The sequence below is a fragment of the Vulpes vulpes genome, chromosome 9 (genome assembly GCF_048418805.1).
Source record: "Vulpes vulpes isolate BD-2025 chromosome 9, VulVul3, whole genome shotgun sequence".
Classification (NCBI taxonomy): domain Eukaryota; kingdom Metazoa; phylum Chordata; class Mammalia; order Carnivora; family Canidae; genus Vulpes; species Vulpes vulpes.
The window spans coordinates 48,317,820-48,340,234 of NC_132788.1; the positions used below are offsets into that span (position 1 = coordinate 48,317,820).

Consider the following 22,415-nt stretch of genomic DNA (forward strand, 5'->3'; position numbering starts at 1 on the left):
CTGAATAAAAATTTTTTATTAGGCTTTAAACTAATTTAAAGCTAAGAAAGCAACTCGGGTCCTTCATACTAGATTTATTTTTAGACCTAGATTCCCCTAGGACTTATAAAGAATAAAGAGCTAAAATCAAATGATCCTGTTTTAAGTCTCACATTTAATAGTTATCAGATTGGCTTGGGCAGAACACTCATTTCTATATTTGTCCACTTCCTAATATATGAAATAGATAACATACCGTCTATCCATTCCAATAAGAATGAATAAGGGTAGAGTCAAGTAAGATGTGACAATATTTACCATTCTTTGTATACAGGAGGGGCTAATGTTAACAAGGTACAATAGTTTAATTATAATTCAAGTTTTTCCCACCAAAACTACTAGTAAACATCACCCATCAAGAACATGCAGTTAATAAGGTATTGAGTCACTATAGGCTTTTCTTTTTCATTAAGCTTCTTTGCATTAATGATGAAGAAATATAACATTAGTAATATAAGACAAAGTCATAGTAATTCTATTAATTTGCCTAAATACTATTAAGAAAAAAAGTGAAAAAATTTTTTATCATATACCCAATTATGACACAATCATTTTAACTATCTTGAATTCTTATAACTGCCCTAAGAGATTTAGTCATTAAAATGATAACTTACTTGTATCTGACAGTTTGAACAGTTTCTGCTGAAACATTATTAACAATACATTTGGCTGCACATTCCAATCCCTGCCAGACAGTTGAAAATCCTGCAAATATATTTAAAAGTAAGTAAGACTACAGCTAAATGAATGGAGTTTCCTAGTAAAATTTCTGGGCCTTTGTTACCTTGAACACTACTTGCTGCTACAACCATAGCACCATCCAAGGTAGACTTTCCATTTCTGTCTTTTTTAAGAGATTCTGGAACAAGTTTGCTTCCATGCTTCTTGACATGTGGAGCTAGTTCCTTTCCAACACAATTTGCTACAGTGCAAACTCCATCAACTAATGTAACCAGAAAAAAAAGGAAACACTTAGAAAAAAATGTATTCTTCCCTTGATTTTACCACTCTTACTTATCAAAATTCTTACATGAGTAAACTTATTTTATTGCATAACTTATGATTTCTATATAAGGATGAGAACCATGGCTGGCTAGTTTTTAAACAAAGGCTCTTATTTGGTTTAAAGATATGTTTGCAGAGCCTAGTGATTAAAACCTTGCTTCTAAAATATAATTTTCTTTTTGGCAAGGTCCACCTTTCATATTTTCCAGTTATGTCCATTTCTATGTTTTCTCCGTATCAACAAATATCTCACTGAAATAGTAATAAGGTATTTAAGTCTATATAAAAGTAAACAAACCAAAACCTGATTCAAAGAATACTGAATACCAAAAAGATAATCTTCCTCTAATGATAATTCACTAAGGAGTGATCTGACTACCTTAAAATACAAACTTTAGATTTATGATTCTCAAAGGAGAATGAATTAGTAGCATATTGCTTGGGAAGGCTGACACCAGAATCACTGAATCAACATAGTTCAAATAAAACATCCCTCCCACTTGACCCCAACTACTATGCAGTGAGCTGTTCTTAAAAGGATGTATCCTATTCAAGGATAGCAAATACATTCAGAGCCATTCCTTTTGAAAGGCACAGACACTCCCCTCTCTGATACACCAAAATAACCCTTTAACCAATGTTTCTCAAAATAATATGCAAACAACAATCACCTAGGCAGGGATCTTGTTTCTGAATCAGTTAATGTGTGCCAAGTACGTGAAATGTTTCTAAAGGCTCTCAGATAGGTTGATGTTGCTACAAACCCTATTATGAGTAGCAAAGTGAAACTGTTTTGCCCTAATCCTTTACTTTTAAGGTTAAACCATCTAAATGAACATTCAGATTAACCTAGATTAAGAAACCATTTTTAATTTAACTGAAAAAAAGCAGTCCTCCAAAGTTACTTTACCCAGGAACTGACTGACTTTCGCTGCTCCTCCTGTAGCCTGCTTTGCTATATAAAGTCCCCTGGTCACAGCTGGACTAACTTCCACTGGTTTTTCTTCTGGTTGAATCCGTTCACGGAGTTTAGAAGCACCTTTCTGGATTGCTTTGCCAGTAAATTCAGCACCTTTGACCAAACCCCAGCTCACCCAGGAAGCACCTTTTTATAGGAAAATTTTAAAGTGTACAATATTAGAGCTGATTATACCTGTAAACCCTTTAATAAACCAACAGGAAAACAAAAACAAGGAAGTCACTGTTCATATCCCAAACATGCCATAAACTTTCAACTTTACAATTCTAATTTTCTAACTGGATTATATATCTAAGTAAATTCATCTTTAAGAACTTAGGTCACAGATCACTCAACACAGTTCTGAATTACTCTATGCTTCTACTACAACTTATAGGTATCTATCTACATGTTACTCACCACAATGTTACTAGTAAGGACTAATTTTGGGTTTTGATGCCAGTAACATGGTATCTAGCTTGAGGACCCAGGTATCCTTTTTCTTTTTGCCTTAGTCCAGGAACCACTTTTCCTCTATGAAGTGTTAAAGGGTTTAGACACAAATAATGCAAATTGGAAGCCAATAAACCTAAATCTCAAACACCAAGGCAGAACTCTTGCTTGCTTGCTTTGGATGAAAGGCATAAGGCAGGGGGTCCTGATCCTCCCTCAATCCTAAACCCAAACCCCACAATCTCAGCACCTTTTAGCTTGTAACATGGACCTGAATGACAAAGACATAAGAATACTCAAAGAACGCATGAGAAGAAAAGATATAAGAAGAAAACTGGGAAGTCTAGATTAGCCATTTTTCTTGATGGTAGTTTCCAGCCCTTCAATGCTTCTCTTACAGCATGCATGAAAAATGAGACTGTCACAGAGAAAGCAGGATAGCATAGACTTCTCTAGTGAAAAGGTCCTGTGCACATGTGGGAAAAGGAGAAGTCAGAAGGAGATGGGAAAAGCAAGAAAAAATATAGAAGAATAGTTTCCTCTAAGAGGAACTGTTACCCTGCCTTGGAGAGCTTACAATTTTAAATATTTCTTTTTTGGCTATACCCTGAAACAACAAGCTTTTAAAGCCATACATATAAAATACCTAAGTATATTCTTCCAAGGTCTGTAGCATGGTTTTTACATAATTACTCAGGCCTATGAGTGAGCAGGCATTCAGCAATCATGTGAAAATCCTGTTTATTTAAAAATGCTAACAATGAAAAATAAATAAAGTGCCAAGTGGTAACTGATTAGGAGAACTGTTGTGTTTTTCTTCCTATTTTAGTCAACATGTCTACCTCTACCTCAAACACTAGCCTCCCTGGAGGAAGACCAGGTCTCAAACCCAGAAAAATACCATCCAGTCAGGAGTTCCCATAACAAAAAGGGATTGAAGACCTCTATTAAAAAAATACATATGGGTTTTTAGAGTTAACTTACAGGTTGAAAGATTTATTTTTTATTTTTATTTTTTTTAGGTTGAAAGATTTAGGAAGTAAAAAATCAGCTGAATTTGAAGAAGACTGAGAAATCATAAATGACAATGAAACAAAGGAAAGCTCAAGTAGACTATATACTCCTGCAATGAAACAAACCAGAGGGACAGAGTCCACTGATGACTAATAATAAATGGATATTAGATAAATGAAAAGTCACAGGACTGATGAAGAGAAATAATTAGGCTGCAAATTATAAAGAAGCTATCGCCATGGAAGAGTATGTAAGAGAGATAATACAGTAAAACCAAAGATACTACAATAGAAGATGAGAACATGTAATATTTTATTGGTAGCTATTAAGATCTTTTAAATGGCATGTGTAGTGCCAGATATAGATTTCTTTTATCCATATTCACATTATATGCATACATTTAATGCTGAGATATAGAAGGCAATGAATGTTTGCTGAATAAATAAGAAGTTGGCAGATGACTTAAAATGATTTCACTCAAATCTAACCCAATGGAGGGCTCTAATCAGTCTATTTTTTTAAAAGATTTATGTATTTATGTATTTATTTATTTATTTATTTATTTATTCATAGAGATGCAGAGAGAGAGAGAGGCAGAGACACAGGCAGAGGGAGAAGCAGGCGCCATGTAGAGAGCCCAACATGGGACTCGATCCAGAGTCTCCAGGATCATGCCCTGGGTCGCAGGCGGCGCTAAACCGCTGCGCCACCGGGGCTGCCCTCTAATCAGTCTATTGCTACAGATCCTCCACTTCTTCCCAAATCAGCTTACTAAATTCTCCATCTAAAATGTTTGGCAGTTGCCTTCTTAAAATGTAATTCTAGCCTTTCAAACCAATATTCTATATAGGTAAGTTTTAAGCAGTTACTTTATGTTTTTTCAGCTTTTATATTTATGAAACACAGGACTGTAGCTTTTACTGATCTTCACTGATCTTCTGACACAGGACAGGAACCAATCATGGGCTAAAGTGAATGAGCTCAGTTTAGATTCCTGATTACTTATCTTTGCATAAAGCCTGCATGGGTCAGGTAGAAATAGACTCTTGATAGAGATCATTTTCTCTGGAGTAAATCTTGGATATTTTCTGCCACTTTGTTACTTGTACCTTAAGTATTTGGTGAGCTAGTTGGTTTTCATTCTATATACAAATCAAACCCACAATGAGATACCACCTCACACCAGTGAGAATGGGGAAAATCAACAAGGCAGGAAACCATAAATGTTGGAGAGGATGTGGAGAAAGGGGAACCCTCTTACACTGTTGGTGGGAATGTGAACTGGTGCAGCCACTCTGGAACATGTGGAGGTTCCTCAAAGAGTTAAAAATAGATCTGCCCTACGACCCAGCAATTGCACTGCTGGGGATTTACCCCAAAGATACAGATGCAATGAAATGCCGGGACACCTGCACCCCGATGTTTCTAGCAGCAATGTCCACAATAGCCAAACTGTGGAAGGAGGTTCGGTGTCCATGGATAAAGAAGATGTGGTTTATGTATACAATGGAATATTACTCAGCCATTAGAAACGACAAATACCCACCATTTGCTTCCACGTGGATGGAACTGGAGGGTATTATTGCTGAGTGAAATGAGTCAATCGGAGAAGGACAAACATTTTATGGTCTCATTCATTTGGGGAATATAAAAAATAGTGAAAGGGAATGAAGGGGAAAGGATCAAAAATGAGTGGGAAATATTAGGGAGGGAGACAGAACATGAGACTCCTAACTCTGGGAAACGAACTAGGGGTGATGGAAAGGGAGGTGGGCGGGGGGTGGGGGTGACGGGCACTGAGGGGGGCACTTGATGGGATGAGCACTGGGTGTTATTCTATATGTTGGCAAATTGAACACCAATAAAAAATAAATTTATATTAAAAAAATAAAAAGGAAAAAAAAGTATGTAGAGAGATATGTATGTACTCTGATAGGAAGTTAAAATAATTTTAACGTAACCAACTATTAGGGCTATTGTCAGAATTGAGGAGATAAGATGAAAAGAGTTACAAAAGCCTACTGAAATCTCAAGTAGTAAAGTTGGCCTCTAAGTGTTACCATAGTGTAGTTTTTCTCATTTTCAAATGATGCATTGCTGAAAGTTTTTCTGAAATCTCTAGATATCTGTCCACAGGATTAGCTGATTCTAAGGATGCTCCATCTTTTTGACTAAAACCAATATGTGGAATCTGTGTGGTACCTAGGAACGTTAAGACTTTGTGGCATGCAATACCTTCCAAAGATAGCCAAATAGCATTGCCTGTTCCACATGTTCTTTCAACATGACGTTGACATTCCTCCTATTGAGAAGTGGAGTCTATGTCAAATCCCCATAAATCTAAGGTTTGTTACTTTCTTATAGTGAGTAATACCAGAAATTTCCAAGAATATATCAGAAAGAGTATGTAGTTTCTGTTTGCTATATCAGTCATGCTTGAAACCCTGACCTACCCTGTAGAAGCCTGACGAGCTTAAGGCTGCTAAGCTGTCAAACACATGGACACCATGTCTAGGCACTCTATCTGGAAGTCCTAGATTTTGAGCTCTTTCAACCCAGACACCAGATTTGTCAGTGAAGGGAGACCTCAGACTGATTCCAGCCCCCAGCTACTGAGTCAGTCATTAATCAGCCTTTGAGTCTTCCTAGCTGAGGTTCTGACATCACGAAGCAGATAAAAGCCATTCCTGCTGTGACCTTTTGGAATACCTGGCCCATGGTACTCCTAAGCATATACAAATATTTGTTGTTTCATTCCATGAAGTTTGGGATGGTTTGTTACACGGCAATAGTAAATAGAACAGTTTTATATCAGTATGAATTCAAAAAAAACTTAAGAAAATAATCTTTGAAATTAGTTCTCTACATATGTGTAAATATAGGCAAATTTCCTGAATACTGACTTAATAGTCTAGCAACCTGTAAAGTTATGGGGCAGGGTAGTAACAGTGAAGATTTTTCTTTAAAACTTCTTTGAAAATATTTTTCAAGGGTCCAATTTTAACTGTTAAAATTACAAGTGAAAAATTTGGCTTTCTCTTTGCAGCTCTCTGACACTGGGAAAGATATTATGTTAGCTCCTAATTAATTTTCACTTATTTTAGCTTGTTGGTTTTTCATGTTAAAGGTTTCCTCTGCTTTAGACATCTTTATTTTTTACTGACTTCTTATAAGGTACAGTGATGGAAATCTGTATTGACAGTCTTAAATGACGGTCAAGATCTCTTTACAGGGTCATGAATTTGGCTTGCTAAAGAGTAACTGGCAATGTTTTTTAAAAACAAAATAGATCTAAATCTGAGAGCTACAACAGCTGAAAAGCTAAAATATTAACCGATGAAAATGGAAAAACATGTCAGTAATGATCATTCCGGTTTTAAAATAACTGATCTGATGCCCTCTCTAACCAGAATTAAATAGTAGGGCCTACATCCCAAATAGCTTAGCTATAATTCTAAGATCTCTTCATACCTCAATTGCTGTGTGGTTAGGGAGTGCTGCTTTGCTTCTAAAGATGGATGAGTATCTTACGATTTTTTTTAGAGAAAGAGGAAGGAAGAGAAATGGAGAAAAGAAAAGGATTAAAGGTGAACTTCAAAGGGGAAAGGAAAATCATTTTATGTTCAGAAGAGCTATTCGGAGAGTTGTTAGGATTCCCAAAGCTTTTCACTATCAATTTTCCTCAAGAGTGAAACAGAAAATAGGCAAGAAGAACTTATTCCTTTATGATTAATATGTAATGTTCTAAAAAATTAGTTCCTTTTGTTTTTGTTTAAGTATTTATTAAAAGATGATTTGGAACCAAAATACAAAATATTATCTTTCTAAATATTCTTACAGATTCCAAAGATTTCACATTATAGAGAAAAAAAATTAACATTACTGTAATACCTGACAAAATATTTTGAGCCACTTTCTCACTCCATTCAGGTAATTCCTTAGCTTTTTCTTCTGAAACTGGCTCATAGGGTACAATGTGACTCAGATTAACTTCTTCACTTGAAGTGTCTTTGGCCTAGTCAATATGTTTCAAAATGTAAAATAAAGAGGAAAAATTATAAGCATTATGTAATAAATTATCAAGCCAACAAATACTATATATAATTAATAAAAATATCTCTAGCCAACATAGTTACCAGTGTATCTTATAACATAAAGCAAAATACCACAACTGCCATAAAGTATTTTATGTTATAAAGTATATTCTCCTAAGTCAGGTAGGTGGCTGAGAGATAGTTATGATATTCCTGTGTTATGAATTAATTCCTAATTACCAAGCACTTACAATATGGAATACAACAATGAACAATAAAAACATTTTTGTAATTTAATACTCGCAAAATGCTGTTTTTTTTCTTTCTTTTTTTTTTAATGGCCATAAAGCTTAAAACTTATATAAGGTCTCCCTGGTAAGTAAGATTTAAATACCAACATATCTCCAATATAGCATTTATCAAATCATATTTAAACTGATGAGACTATGAGTTCCTTCATAAACCTATCAATCCCTCCTTGATGACAGTATGCACAGGATACTCAATAAGATTTAGAAGATTTGTTAAATGACTCAATCAGTAAGGAAGGATGTATCCAAATACACTAGTTTTTGATAGAAATCAAGTAAAAGCCATCTAAGTGGAAATGGGGAACGCAGAAATACCAATATTTTTTGCTAATTTAACAGCTATTATGAGGCCTAGGGTCAACACTCAAAATGTCAAAACTAAATTTATTCATTTTAAGAACTTAACAGCAGGCTAACTCAGACATCATACTATAAAATTAATTGAAAATCAAACTGCCCAATAAAAATACAAAGAGAATGTCACATAAAATATAAACCAATATTAAAAACAAAATAAAAACTTCTGTATGGAGGAGGGGAAGCCATTCATAAGTAAAACCCAAAGACAAACAACATAATATTAGCAACTTCTATCTTTAATAATGAGCCAATGTCCCAATATATAGAGCCCCTGGAAAATGAGAAGAAAAGATTAGCAACCCAGTAATTAAAAATGCACAAAGGACAGGAACAGATGTCACACAGAAAACAAAATTCATGGAAACCTTAGCAGACATACAATATTATTCACAATAAAAAATCAATGCAAATTAAGATATTCCAATATATCATTTCTCATCTATCAGACTGTCAAAAATACAGAAAGGCTTATCACCCACTCTGTGAACTAGGCTATGAAGAAATAGGTCTCCTATACTGCTGGTGGGAGTGCTGAAGAGTATAGTCCTTAGGGAAGCAATGTAGCAAAATCTATCAAAAATACAAATGCTTTTACTTATTGACTCAGTAACCCCACTTCTAAGAATTTATCTGATGAATTACCTGGGAATGTATGAATCAATGCATCTATCTACAAAGTTACTCACTGAAGCACTGTTTCTAATAGTAAACACCTAAAATCATTCCAATACTCAATAAGAGATTGGTTAAAGAAATCTACTATAAATTCATACAGTAAAATACGAGGTAGCTATAAAAAAAAGATTTGAGAGGATTCTCCATTTAACACTGAAAGATTGGGATGCCTGGGTGGCTCAGCGGTTGAGCGTCTGCTTTTGGCTCAGGGTGTGATCCTGGAGTCCTGGGACTGAGTCCCACGTCAGGCTCCCTGCATGGAGCCTCCTTCTCCCTCTGCCTGGGTCTCTCTCTGCTTCTCTCTCTCTGTGTCTCTAATGAATAAATAAATAAAATCTTAAAAAAAAAAAACACTGAAAGATCCCCAGACTCTATTATCAAATAAAAAAAAATACAGGACACTCTATGATACTACCTTCTATATAAGAAAAGGGGAAGAAACCTGTTATTTGCTTTTTACATGCCTCAAGAAACCCACAGAAGAAACACAAGATCCTGATAAAAAGTGATTACCTACAGTGACAAGGAAAATGGTACAAAGGTGGGAGTAAAGTTTTTCAATGTATATGCCTGTTTATACAATTTGATTTTTTTAGTTAACAACTTAAATTTTTAAAAAATAGAGGTTTTAAATGATATGAAAAATTTCCAAATATACTGTTAAGTAAAAAAGTAAGGAGCAAAACAGTATGTCTCTCATGCTGCCATTTGTATTAATAATTGTATATAAGTGTGAATATACATTTATATCCACACACAAAATAAACATGTATATATGTTGGAATGTATCTGCAAGGATAAGAAGCTAGCAATAATGTGTCTGCAGCAGGGAATTTAGGTGGTTGATGGACAGCAGAATGGGAAGCTGACTTACTTTTCACTAAGTATCTTTTTGATTTGCTTTTTGTGCATTAACTTAAAATTTTTTTTAAACAAATACATTTCTTGGAGCCATCTTGGGCTCCCAAAGTCCTCATAAATCTGATCTAAGATGTTCAACACAAATAAATGTAGAATATTCAAGGGGTGCCTGAGTGGCTCAGTCGGTTAAGCGTCTGCCTTCGGCTCAGATGGTGATCCCAGGGTCCCCTGGCTCAGCAGGGAATCTGCTTCTCCTTCTCTTCCTCCTTTCCCCCAGCTTGTGCACACTCTCTCTCCCCCTCTCAAATAAATAGCATCTTTTTAAAAATGTAGAATATTCAAGTGGCATGAATTAATTTCTAAGATAATTATTGAGCACTTACAATATGGAATACAACAATGAATAGAAAACTGTAATTCAATACTCACACAATGCTATTTCTTTCTTCATACATTTGCTTATTTTACTACTTCTACCTAGAATCTCCTTTAACCTGTTGTATGTATGGCCAACTCTTGCTTCATCCTCAGGACTGATCTTAGGCAAATGCCCTCTCAGAAGCCTTCCTTACTGGTTACCACACCACAATAGGCCCACATTATCGATGAGGCTAGGTTGTACATTAATGGTACAATCTAGCATACTATACAACCTATGTGCCTTCATCTAATGATCACACCGGATAGAAATTTTCTTTGCTAATCTGTCCTCCCCATTAAACAATAAATTCCTTGAGATAAGAAATTTAACTTTTCCACTATGTTCAGCATTCTAGCACTAAATAAATACTTACTGAACTGTATTCCGAATTTACCATCTACAGCATATCATATACTCAAGATCTAAAAAATAAAAGAAAAAAGCCACTAAACATGTATTTTTTTAAAAATTTATTTATCAGGGAGAGAGCGAGCATGCACATATGAGCTCAGGGAGGAGGTATAGACAGAGAGGGGGAGAGAGTCCCAAGAAGACTCCCTGCTTAGCACAAAGCGAGATGTGGGGCTTAATCCCAGGACCCCAAGATCTAGACCTGAGCCAAAAACAAGAGTTGGATGTTCAACTGACTGTGCCACCCAGGCACCCCACTACTAAATGTATTTTTAAAAAAATCATTCTCTTTCCTGATGACCATCCATAAAGAAAGGAACTGAATAAAAATGGTAGTGTAAGGAAAAGCGCACCTGGCCCCAAGATCCTGGTGTATACATGAAGGTAGAGAACAACACAAAACAAAACAAAAAAAATATGCATTAACATAAATACAAAAATCTTTCAAATACTTCAAAAAAATCTAGCCCTCAAAACACAAAATATGTTTTAAAAGAGTTTAAGTAACAAACACTGGAAAGGAAAATATTAAAGCTGATTCTAATTATTTTTACCAGTGATCACTTTGTGACTATGCAAGTTGCTCTGCTTTAGTAAACAGGGATAAGATCTTATAAATAATTGAAACTGGTGAAAGGCACCATTAGAATAGAATATACACACATACCTTATTGCTTTGTTTCTTATTTTACTTACTTTTTTCCCCCGTTTTCCTTTATGACGCACGTCCTTATTGTCTTGGTCCAATGAAGGGCCCAAATGTCTCACATCAGTGCCACTGGCTTCCTTCAATTGGTCAGAGGAGCATCTTGCTCTTCCAGGAATTTGGAATTCATTTTCTCCTTCTGCCCGGTTCCAGTTGGCCTAGGGGGTAGACTAAACCTTAGATCAAATTCGAATTTTTTCTAAGCTGCACTCTAGTAATGTGCTTGTTCAAACACTGATGTGTTTGAAAGACTATAAATACAACCACTTTTGCTGGTCTTTTCTCTATACTTTTGTGTTTATCTCATCACCAAACCTCAACCCCTTGAGTTCTTTAGTTCACAGCAAATGGCCTAAACCAAATTTCTAGAGAAAAAGCATAAAAAATAAATTTACAGCAGTTGTTGGTTTAAGTTATCATTAAGCCAGATGTAGCTACATTTGAATTTAATTAAATAACATATGGTAAATTTTAAGAAACACATACATGTAATACTAAATGAGTTTAAAGGCAGTAACAAAACTTACGTCCAGTTTAACCACTTTGCATTGTTGGAAGACTGATTTTGTTTTATGTCTGTTTTTGCACTTGAATACTGAAGGTATTCTGCTTGCAAATACTTTGCTGAATGAATATTTAAGAGTAAAGACAAGTCAAAATCTCAGCTAGTAACTAACTTTTGTTTAGTTGGGAGTTCTGGGACAACAGAGCAAACTAAAAATGCCATACAACCAAAAAGTAAACATACTACCTAAAAGTTAATTTCTATCCTAAAACCCAGTATTATAGGTCCAATAAATATAGGGGTGAAAAGGAGGAACTGCTCCATAATAGGTCTGAAATAATTGAGGATGTCACTTCATTCAGCTAGTAAACAGCAAAGCTAAGTCGCGAACTCCTATCCATTTGACCATGTTTCTGCCTTTGTCAACTACTCACTCTCCATGAGCACACTGAGGCTACATACCCTTCTGTAAGGATACCATACGTTTTGTTACCATAGCTTAAATGTTTAGCACTGACTATGCTAAAGTATGTGCTGATCACCAGGTCATTCTCGTATATAGTTTATACAACCTAATGCTAGAGATGACTCTGACCTTTTACTTAGCTAGTAGTCTGCTCCCATCACCTGTGATCTTTCTGATATAAGTACAGAATGAAAGTGTACTCTACACTTCCTGAGAAAAGAAGAACATAGCTTTCAAGACTGAACTCAAAGGAAACTATTTTCTGAAATCTTCCCTGATCTCCTTCCTGAACTGTGTGTATACTTTTATTTCATCATTTATCATCATCCTGTACTATGATTATTCAGCCAACTACAAGTGCCTGAGAATAGGACCTGTTAAATAGCATCTTTATAGTCAGTCTCTTGTTCTATATTCTCATCCAGCATTTAGTACAATACCTAGTTAAATAATGGATCCTAAATATACACTGACTGAAGTAGAGAATAAAATATTATACTATCATTCTGTCAATCTCAACTTCAGAAAACTGTCAATATTCACAATCAAAAATATTCTTCCCCTCTTCTTTTACATTAGGATGGGCAAGAATACCTGATGAAAGCTTCTCCTTAATAGTCTATATATTTCAACTCCCTATGAGAGATCAACATGTGGGCAGGAAAAAAACAGGCTTAATAAGGCAAATTCATATTTTTAATTGCACTTTATTTTCTATTTAGCTTTATTTATCATGAGAACAAAGACTCCCTAAAATAAAACCCGTTTCTTCCTCAAAATGCCAATCATACCCCCAAAATGTCCAACATATCCCATCTGCTAATGCCAAAATTACCTAAACTTCACCATTTAGTCCCATTAGGCTATTTTTCCAACTAAGCAGGAAGGCTGTGGTGATAGCAATAGTTAACATTCACAGAACATTACTACTTGCCAGCACTGATATACGACAGTTAATATATTAACTTTAATCTTCACCACTGTCCAATGAGGTGGATGATATTATTCCCATTTTATGATACGGAAACTAAAAAGCAACAACTTGAGCAAAACAGCTGTAAAGAGGAAGAGTTCGAATTCAAATCCAGGTGATCTGACCCCAGAGCCCATAATCTTAATTCTATTTACTACCAATTTCTAACTAGTATTTGTGAACACACAAGCAAATTATATATTCCCAGTTTCCTAACTTTGATCACATTAGACCCTATTACAATTTCTTTGAAAGTGTCAGTGCTAAAAGGATGATACAAGTTACCTGAAGCCGAAGGTCAGACATCTGTCTTAGTAAATCCTCAAAGAGTTCTCTATCATCTTCTGGTAATTCAGAAGACAAGACGACCCCCACAAAACATCCTGATGCTTGTAACATGGTATCAGGAAACATGTAGGCACCCACAGTACATTTAAGAACTGGAGATCTATCAGGAACTAGAGGATATAACCAGTCACAAACCTGAAGGGATTAGTTAGGAAAAAAAAAATCAATGAATAGAACTAGGTTTTCATTGAAGTTTTAGAATTGTTATACAGAAAATCAACATTTCAAAATTCTAAATGCATTTTACAAGCTTTATAGAATCATTAGCATCAACAAATCCTCACTAAAAATTAGCTATTTGCCAGTCTCTTTATGCATATCACTCACTCACAAGAACTGTCCTAAAAATGTCATTGCTTCTCTAATTATAGTTTCGAAATTAGTGACCTTAAATAGCCTACACATAATCAACAATGAGTCTAGTCTTAAATAAACAACAAAGTACATTAAGACTTTTTTATAATTCAAATTAGACATGTTTTTGTGAAAATAACTAAAAATCAACCTGTTTTTAAGTACATGTATTTACTGATTTAATCCTCACGACAATTCCATAAAGTTAAATTTTGTCATTCTATGTATGAGAAAACTGAGGCAGAGAGGTTAAATTGCTCAGAGTCTATGAAAAAAAGTGGAGCTAGGATTTAGACACAAGCTATCTGGCACCAGAGAAGCCAAACAATTCTTTTAATTACAAACCCAGCATTCACAGGGTCACCTGGGTGATTCAGTTGGTTAGATATTTGACTCTTGATTTGGGGTACAATTTTACTCATGATTTATAACCAAAAATAGGAGATGTTAGAAAGAATAAAAACATTTTCATCTCAAGCACTCAAACAGGACAAATTTTTACTAGAGAACAAGTCATTTTAATGGTTGAGCTCATGCAACCAAAGTAGAGTGTTTCTGATATTCATTTCCCATATCTCCAGTAGCCTGGGCCCTAAAGGCTTTTTATTTTTTACTGTATTTTATTGTGTTTATTATACGTATGTTTGTTTTGGGGGGTGAGGGGAGAGGGAGAAAGAGAATCTTAAGCAGGTGTCATGCCTAGCGCAGAGCGTGGCTCAGTATCACAACCCTGAGATCATGACCTGCGATGAAATCAAAGAGTCTGACACTTAACTGACTGAGCCACTCAGCACCCCACCACGCCCTGGTTTTAAATTCCATCGTTAAAACAGAGCTCTATTACCAGGTCAGCAGAAAATTTTACAGCTTTTATCAAAATCAGCCTCTTCACAATCCCAATCAATATGCCTACTCTTTCTACCTCAAGGATTCTTTCTTAAAATAACCTAAAGGATCCATAATATTCTTCCTATCCAATAATGAAGTCTTTTTTTCAGCAATGCCCCAAATTATCTCCTCCATACACACCTATCACGTCTCCAACTACCTTTGAACAACTTTCAAGTTAACTCCACGTAAAAGCTACATAAGAATTGAAAGTAAAGTATACTAAGTTGCTTAAGTAGTTACTTCTACATGCATGCAAATGCCTGTTACACCCAGTGTAAATGGAGTCCTCACTTCTAGAACCCAAATCCCTATACTGATGTCCAACTTTAAAAAGATTATTACATTACCTTCAAAATAGTTCATTAATTCCACAACAATGCCCTAACAACACCAGTTGTTACTTAGCATCAGTCTTTACTACTGGACCACCAAGGGCATCCTGGTAAATTTTTCTGCTTGGAATGTTAGAAATACACCTTAAATTATCATCACAGTCTCTACTTCTATACCAAAGTTTCTCAACCTCTGCATGGTTAACATTTGGGGTTAGATCATTTTTTAATTGACAGAAGTGATCCTGTTTAGATGTTCAGCAGTACCCCCTGGCTTCTACCTACTATATGCCAGTAGCAGTAGCACAACCACTCCCCAGCTGTGACAACCAAGAACATCTGCAGACACTGTCAAAACGTTCTTGGGCTGGAGAGTGGCGGGTATCACCCCAGGTTGAGAACCGCCATTCTGTATATTCACCATTCTGAATATTCGGCTGGGTCTAGTCTAGATCAACCCCTCAGATGCGGCTTGACTATATTTGTGGAAATTTAGTTACACATCCAAATGAGTTACGTAAATCCCTCTGAAATTGAAGTTATTAAGTTTCTCCTCCAATAAAGAATTTGAAATTTTAAGGATGAATGCTCCAATGCCCCTCAGGTCTTAGGTCTTGTCATCATAATTTTAATACTAAAACACAATTCTGTATCTAAAAAAAAAAGTTATCAAACATGCAAACATTTAAAGCTCATAAATTTCACAGGATATGTTAAAAAGGAAGAATGATCTTTTTTCCACTTGATGTCCTGGACACATAATAAATATTGACAAACAAAAATAATGTATTCTATCTATATTTCAAATTATGTTTACATTTTTCTCTGGCTTACCTGAAGAAACCCAGGAGGACGGTTTAGAACAGTATCAAGAGAATTATCCAAGAACCTCACAATTCGAAGGTACCCTGGATATGAAGGTGCACTAACCTCCCCTGCAGGATTTACAAAAAAAATCTGTACTCCATTTGGTATCAAAATCAACTCATCTGCATCTAGCCCTAAGGTTTCAAGAGGAGGTGGCTGGGAATGATTCCTGTAAAAGTCTTCTCCAACTGACGAAAATTCCCCAGATTCTGTTCCATAGGATACAGTGTAGTGGCCCTCAGCAGCCTGAGGTGTATAAGCAGGAGGTGCTTCTGCTGGATGACTTTGAGATGGTATAGATAAAGAACTAGGTGCAGGAACCAACCCTGTGCTTGTCGTTGAAGTGTTTCCATTTACTTCAGCATGCTGGTGAGGTGAACTAAAGGACTGAGGCTCTGGTGACTTTTCAGACATGTCTTTAGGTGGAAATTCTGGATATAACTTGGGCACCTCCTGAAGATCATTCCGTAGAGAAGTGGCAAGACCCTTCTCTAGAATTTCCAACCTGGTACGTACATTCTGTAGTGTTTCTTTCATTTTCTGTTGCATCTGTCTAGCAGATTCCCACCCAGGACCTATGTGTTCAGGCTCTGTTGATGATATGCTGATTCCTCTGAGCAGATGTCCTATTCCTTGCTTATAGTAGCTCTTTGCTTCTTCCTTCTGACCTAATTCATCTGTATTCAGTCCTTTATTAACAAATAAAAAGGCTTTCTTGTATGCTTCCTTGATGATCTTAATTTCAGCAGGTTCTCCATTTTGTGGCTCTTGCTCCATTTCTGCCAAACAGAAAATATTGTCTTTAATTATCTAATTTAACTATTTGTTTACTGAATTATTATCAATTTCTCCTACCTAAATATATTTCAAAGGGACAGGGGCCTTTGCTGGTCTGTCCCGTTTACTACTGTATTCCCTAATCTATTATTAGATCTGACATAAAGAATGCACTCCATTGTATTTGTTGAATAGATATATAATGCTCTTATTTCTAAATATCTTTTAAATCAAAAACAGAAGAGAATAAGTCAAAATATGTTTACTGAATAATTTTCTTGTTACAGTTTCTTATAATAAAAGTTTCTGGGCGGCTTAGTTGGTTAAGCATCTGCCTTCAGCTCAGATCATCTCAGGGTCTTGTGATTGAGCCTTGCATTGGGCTCCCTGCTCAACAGGGAGTCTGCTTCTTCCTTTCTCTCTGCCTCTGCTCATGTGCATGCTCTCTCTCAATAAATAAATAGTCTTTAAAATAAGTAAATGTTTCCTACCATATATCTAATGTTGGAAACAAAGAGTCTCATTCTAAAATTCATTATAATATAAATCCAGATTTTATCCAGCTAATTAAAAATGAGGTTGAGGGCACCTAGGTGGCACAGCTGGTTAATCATCTGACTCTTGGTTTCAGCTCAGGTCATGATCTCAGGGTCATGAGATTGAGCCATACGTTGGCTCCAGACTGAGCAAGGAGTCTACTTTGGATTCTCTCTTCCACTCTCTTTGCCCCTCATGCTTGTGCTCACATACTCTCTCTCAAATAAATAAATAAATCTTTTTTTAAAAATGAGGTTGAATCACACATTGGAGAGGACATAAATGAGAAAAAATATCTAGATGAAGCTTTAAAGTTACCTCCTTCCACTTAAAGGTGGCAGGTTACTCACACGCAGTTAGCCCTATTCCCTCCCAAAACTCCATTAAAATAATTCTAGCAAGATAGAAAGGCATAACCTCTCATTCTTGTTAATGTGGAAAAAAAAAAAACATGACAGGTACTTCACAAAAGAGAATCTTTAAATGGCACATTAAAAGGTGTTCAACACCTTATCTTGTGTCTACCTACATTTCAAAGCTTATGTTACATAGTATGCTCAAAGATTTCTTGAAATAATGTGTCACACTGGAGATAATGGGCTGGCCACTGAAAAGTCAAGTGTGAGGAGCAGGGTCAGTGGTGATGGTAGTGTAATTGCATGGGTCAGTCGCTGAACAGCATTTCTTGGTGGCATCTCCATCTTGGAAGAAAAAAAGTTTAGCAGGGAAAAAAACCTGTAAATCTATCAGGTGAAATGTAGTTGATAATTTCTGCACAAAAAGTAAATTTTGTACTAAAATACTGTATTACTGAGATCTTCCAGGATTTGATATATTCTCAGTAGTCTCTGTGAAAATGCATTTCACAGTTAAGAACTTCAGAATAGTATTTTAAAAAATTAAAAGAAAATATGTCAGATCCCTAATCACAATTAAAAGCTTATCAAGTGGCTTGAAAAAAGTTATTATTACATGATTTCACATACTTCAATTTTTATTTTTTAAATTTCTTTTAAGGATTGATTTATGGGAGGGGGAGGAAGACAGGGTCTTCAGCAGACTCCACTGAGTGTGGAACGCCAGGCTCTATCTCACCACCACCTGATCTGAAACTGAGAGCAGCTTAAGGGACTGCGCCTTCACATACTTTCATTTTTAAAGTTGAGAACAGAAAATTTTGAAATGTCAATCTATAGTACTACATAAAACAGCACCCACACCAGTATAATTGTCTTAAAACAAAAACCAGGGATGCCTGGGTGGCTCAGTGGTTTGCTGGGGGGGGGGGGGGGGGGGGAACGAGGTCAGGGGGCAAGTCCCCCATCTAGCGGGCTCCTTGCAGGGAGCCTGCTTCTCCCTCTGCCTATGTCTCTGCCTCTCTCGGTGTCTCTCAGGAATAAATAAAATCTTAAAAACAAAAACAAAAAGAACAAAAACCCAACAACAACAAAACCAAAATCTACTTCCAGATACAAATGGTGCATTTCTTAAGTGTTCTAATACAAGAAGTAAAACATGTTTGTTTCGGACGTAACTGTGTGTGTGTGTGTGTGTGTGTGCGCGCGCGCGTATATATAAGCTTTAAAAAAAAATGACCTCAGGAGAAAAGGTAAAAATTCTGAATCAAACATCTGACAACTTAGTTCAATCCCATAAACCCTAAAGGCAGTAACAATCAAGCTAAAGGTCAGTATCACAAGTAGTCCCTAATACAGAAAGGGCTCTAGTGCCCTCTTACCCTGCCTCTTTACAAAAAAAGAAGAGGGAACTTTTACAAATATCTGCATGCAACTCCCTCCGATAACATCCTACGCCTTCTTTTCAGAGGAACAATACAAATGACGTTTCAGAAAGCCCCACAGGTAAGAAAGAACATAAAACCTTCCTGTTTCAAACAGGTTTCCTGTAAAATCACCAAATGGGGTGTTATCTGCAAAGAAGAGTAATAAAAAAGAAAAAATAGCTCCATTCCTAACTGGGGACATTTTTACATTCCCCTACTTTCTTCGTTTTGCTTCCGGAAATTGAAAAACAAAAACAATAAAACGTATTGAATTCTTAAATATTTAAAGCAGTATTCAGAAGCAGCAACAATCTTGAACATATATCCATTAAATTATAATGCAATAAAGTAAATTCCGAAGATCCTTCAGTGACAGAATAGAGCAATTCATTAATCAGTGGAAAACTGGGCCAACCCTTCCGTAACGCAGTAGCGCCGCGTCACGAACATGCACGTTCCAAGTGCAACTTTTTCCGGACGCGCACATCAGAGCGAGCGCCTCTGCGGTGCTCAAGCCCGGAGGGACGCGCGCATGGACTCGAAAGAGCAAAACCGTGCGCTCTGCTTTCCCGATTCAACTGCTGTTGGCTGCCGACATTCTGTAAAGTTCACCGAACTTTCACGAAGCCTCCAGTGCTAGGAAAGGGCGGGTGACCACAGCCATTTTCAAAGCCAAGTAAACAACGCGTAGGAGGCGGCAAGACCGGTCAACAGAGATGTTCCAGGGGCAGGATCTGAGGGCGGCAGGGGTCAGGGGGCGCGCGGAGCTCCACGGTCCCGTAAACAGAAGGCGGGGGCTGAGAGAACAACTTCTCAAACTAGTCTCTCGAACCTGCTCCCTTCCACGGAAGTGTCCTGTCTGGTACCCGGACGAGGGCTCGGGCCTTCCCTCTCCTCTCCCGCCCCTCCCCCCGTCTGGCCAGGCCGCGGGCATCCGGGCGCTCACGCGACCCGCCCGCCTCGGGGGCCCACGCCAGGCCTAATTCTTCGCCGCCGGCCGCCGCCCCACCTGCGCTTTCCAGGCTTCGGGCGCTCCGGCGCCACTTGAGGAGCTCCCCGCGCGGCTGCCGCGGCCCACACACCTCCTCGCTCGGACGCGGAGCCGCAACGGAGCACCGGGCCGCTGCGGTCCCGAGGTTCTGAGCGCCCCTCTCGCGCGCGCGGCCGCACGCCGCGCCTCACAAAGCATTCCAGGCCGCGCGCTCCAGAGCGCGCCACGTCACGCGGCCGCCCCGCCCCCAGCCCTCGCTCCCGCCTCAGGAGCCCGCGGTCAGCTCCCACGCGACGCCCCCTCGGGCGCCTCACCCCGGCCCGCCCAGCCCACGTCCTGCCCACTCTGACCTTGCAAGTGGTGTGTGCGAAGCGGTCAGCTCCGATGCCCGGAGTCAAGGTGAACCCGCGGGGAGGACAGGACGAGGGCGGAAGGCCCCCAGAGAATCCCGTGATCGGCGCCGCGGCGGCCCCCGACCCCGGCCTGAGCGGCCACGTCGCCTCCCCTCGCGCTTGCGCAGTATCTTTGTCCCCGGTGGCGGGAGGGCTGCTGCGGGGGCTGCGAGGGGGCGGGCGGCGGGAGCGGCACGGCTAGAGGGAGCCCTGGGCGCTGCGCGTGGGGGAAGAACAAAGGCTGATCTGCTCAACTGCTCTGGAACCGAATCTTCGTTTCTAACAGTCTAAGTTACCTTCCAAAGCCCACGTACGGTGCTTAGTGAGCTCGGGCGCGGCTCCGTGCGTGAGTGCGCGCGCGCGGGCAGCCCGTGTAGCTGTGCGCGGAGCTACATTCCTGACTCGGCCGACGGCAGCTGCGCTAAGACCGTCTGTGACTGAGGCTCCAAAGTGAGCGTACCCGACATTTCTCCCCTTCTTTAGAATCACTGAAATACAATAGAGGGTAGACCTTACATTCCTCACTAGACTTGCCTTTGAACATTTTTATATATACTGCCCTGAGCATTTACAAATAGCTAAGTGACTTGAGGGATGGCAGTGACGTAATTACAGATGAATTATTTACCTCAATTGAATTAATTAATGATGAGGATTGTTGGATAATCACTGGGTGAGGCTTTTAAATTAGGGGCCACTGGGGAATTTCCCCAAATCTAAGAAAGGTAACCGTCATTCATCCCAAAAAGAAAAACCCGTTAGGAAGGTATTTGTTAATACGGTGGTTTAAATGATTTTGCTCGCTCTTCTAATACTCTCTAAAAGAATTCTGGGAAAAAAAAATGTGACTTTTTCCCTCATTTTTATACTGACCATAAAAATTTTAATCTGGGGACACCTGAATGGCTTACTGGTTGAGCATCTGCCTTTGGCTCTGGTCTGATCCTGGGGTCCTGAAGTCCTGAGATGGAGTCCCTGATCCAGTCCCTGATTCGGGGCTCCTTGCAGGGAGCCTGGTTCTCCTTCTGCCTGTGTCTGTGCCCCTTTCTCTGTGTCTCTCATGAATAAACAGAATCTTTAAAAAATATATTTTTGATCTGACTTAAATAGTAGCAAAAGATGCAAATTGTTTTATTGTAAATTGACATTTTAAAATAAAACTGTCACATAACCCTTTCAAATGTAGCCAGTGATACCTAAATACCAGGCAATTTTATATACTTCCATTTCTTTATTCTGGAAAGTCTTTTATTGATCACCTGTCATACTTCTCTGCATCATAAATAAGTACATAAATTTAAATCTAATTTAAAAATTTTCCAGTAGCATAAAGTTTTATGAATGTGAAATTTCGAGGTTTCTGGGTGGCTCAGTCGGTTAAGCATCTGCCTTCAGCTCAGGTCATCATGATCTCAGGGTCCTTGGATACAGCCCCCAGTCAGGCTCCCTGCTCACGGGTAGTGTGCTTCTCCCTCTCCATCTGCTCAGGTTCTCCCTTTCCCCTGCTCAGGTTCTCTTTCTCACTCTCTCAAATAAATAAAATATTTTTAAAAGATTGAATTTCTAAATACAAGATAATTATATATGTAGAAAACCTTAAAATTTACTACAAATCTACTAAAATCAATCAAGTACATCAAGGTTGCAGGATAAAAGGCCAGCTTACAAAAATCAATAGAATTTCTAAGCACAATGCTCCAAAAATGAGATCAAGAATGTCATTGAGAAAACTATCAAGAACAAAATACTTGGGAATAAATTTAACAAAATAAGTGCAAGACTTGTCACCAAAAACTGCAAAACATTGCTAGAGGGTTTATAGAAGACCTAAATGAATGGAAAGACATTCTACATTAGCATACTGAAAGATTTAATATTGTTATAATGGCAATATTTCCCAAATTGATCTACAGATGTAACACGATCCCTAAGAAAATCCCTGAAAACTATT

The 22,415-nt window shown here is 38.0% G+C and overlaps 1 protein-coding gene across 4 annotated transcripts in view; it reads right to left on the reverse strand.

The window, feature by feature from the left end:
- Nucleotides 1–20,872, reverse strand: part of SPART (spartin) — a 30,181-nt gene extending 9,309 nt beyond the window's left edge. The window contains exons 1-8 of one of the 4 annotated variants that reach the window (XM_025996795.2): nucleotides 20,423–20,872; nucleotides 15,952–16,763; nucleotides 13,478–13,675; nucleotides 11,239–11,406; nucleotides 7,361–7,484; nucleotides 1,955–2,149; nucleotides 824–982; nucleotides 654–744 (exon numbers count right to left, since the gene is read on the reverse strand). In XM_025996795.2, coding sequence (XP_025852580.1) covers nucleotides 654–744; nucleotides 824–982; nucleotides 1,955–2,149; nucleotides 7,361–7,484; nucleotides 11,239–11,406; nucleotides 13,478–13,675; nucleotides 15,952–16,761 — 1,745 coding nt within the window. In that variant the 5' untranslated portion in view covers nucleotides 16,762–16,763; nucleotides 20,423–20,872. Of the gene's footprint in view, nucleotides 1–653; nucleotides 745–823; nucleotides 983–1,954; nucleotides 2,150–7,360; nucleotides 7,485–11,238; nucleotides 11,407–13,477; nucleotides 13,676–15,951; nucleotides 16,764–20,090; nucleotides 20,380–20,422 lie in introns of those variants that run through there. The other 3 variants (XM_025996794.2, XM_072720018.1, XM_072720017.1) reach the window with 3 other exon arrangements.
- Nucleotides 20,873–22,415: the final 1,543 nt, after the last annotated feature.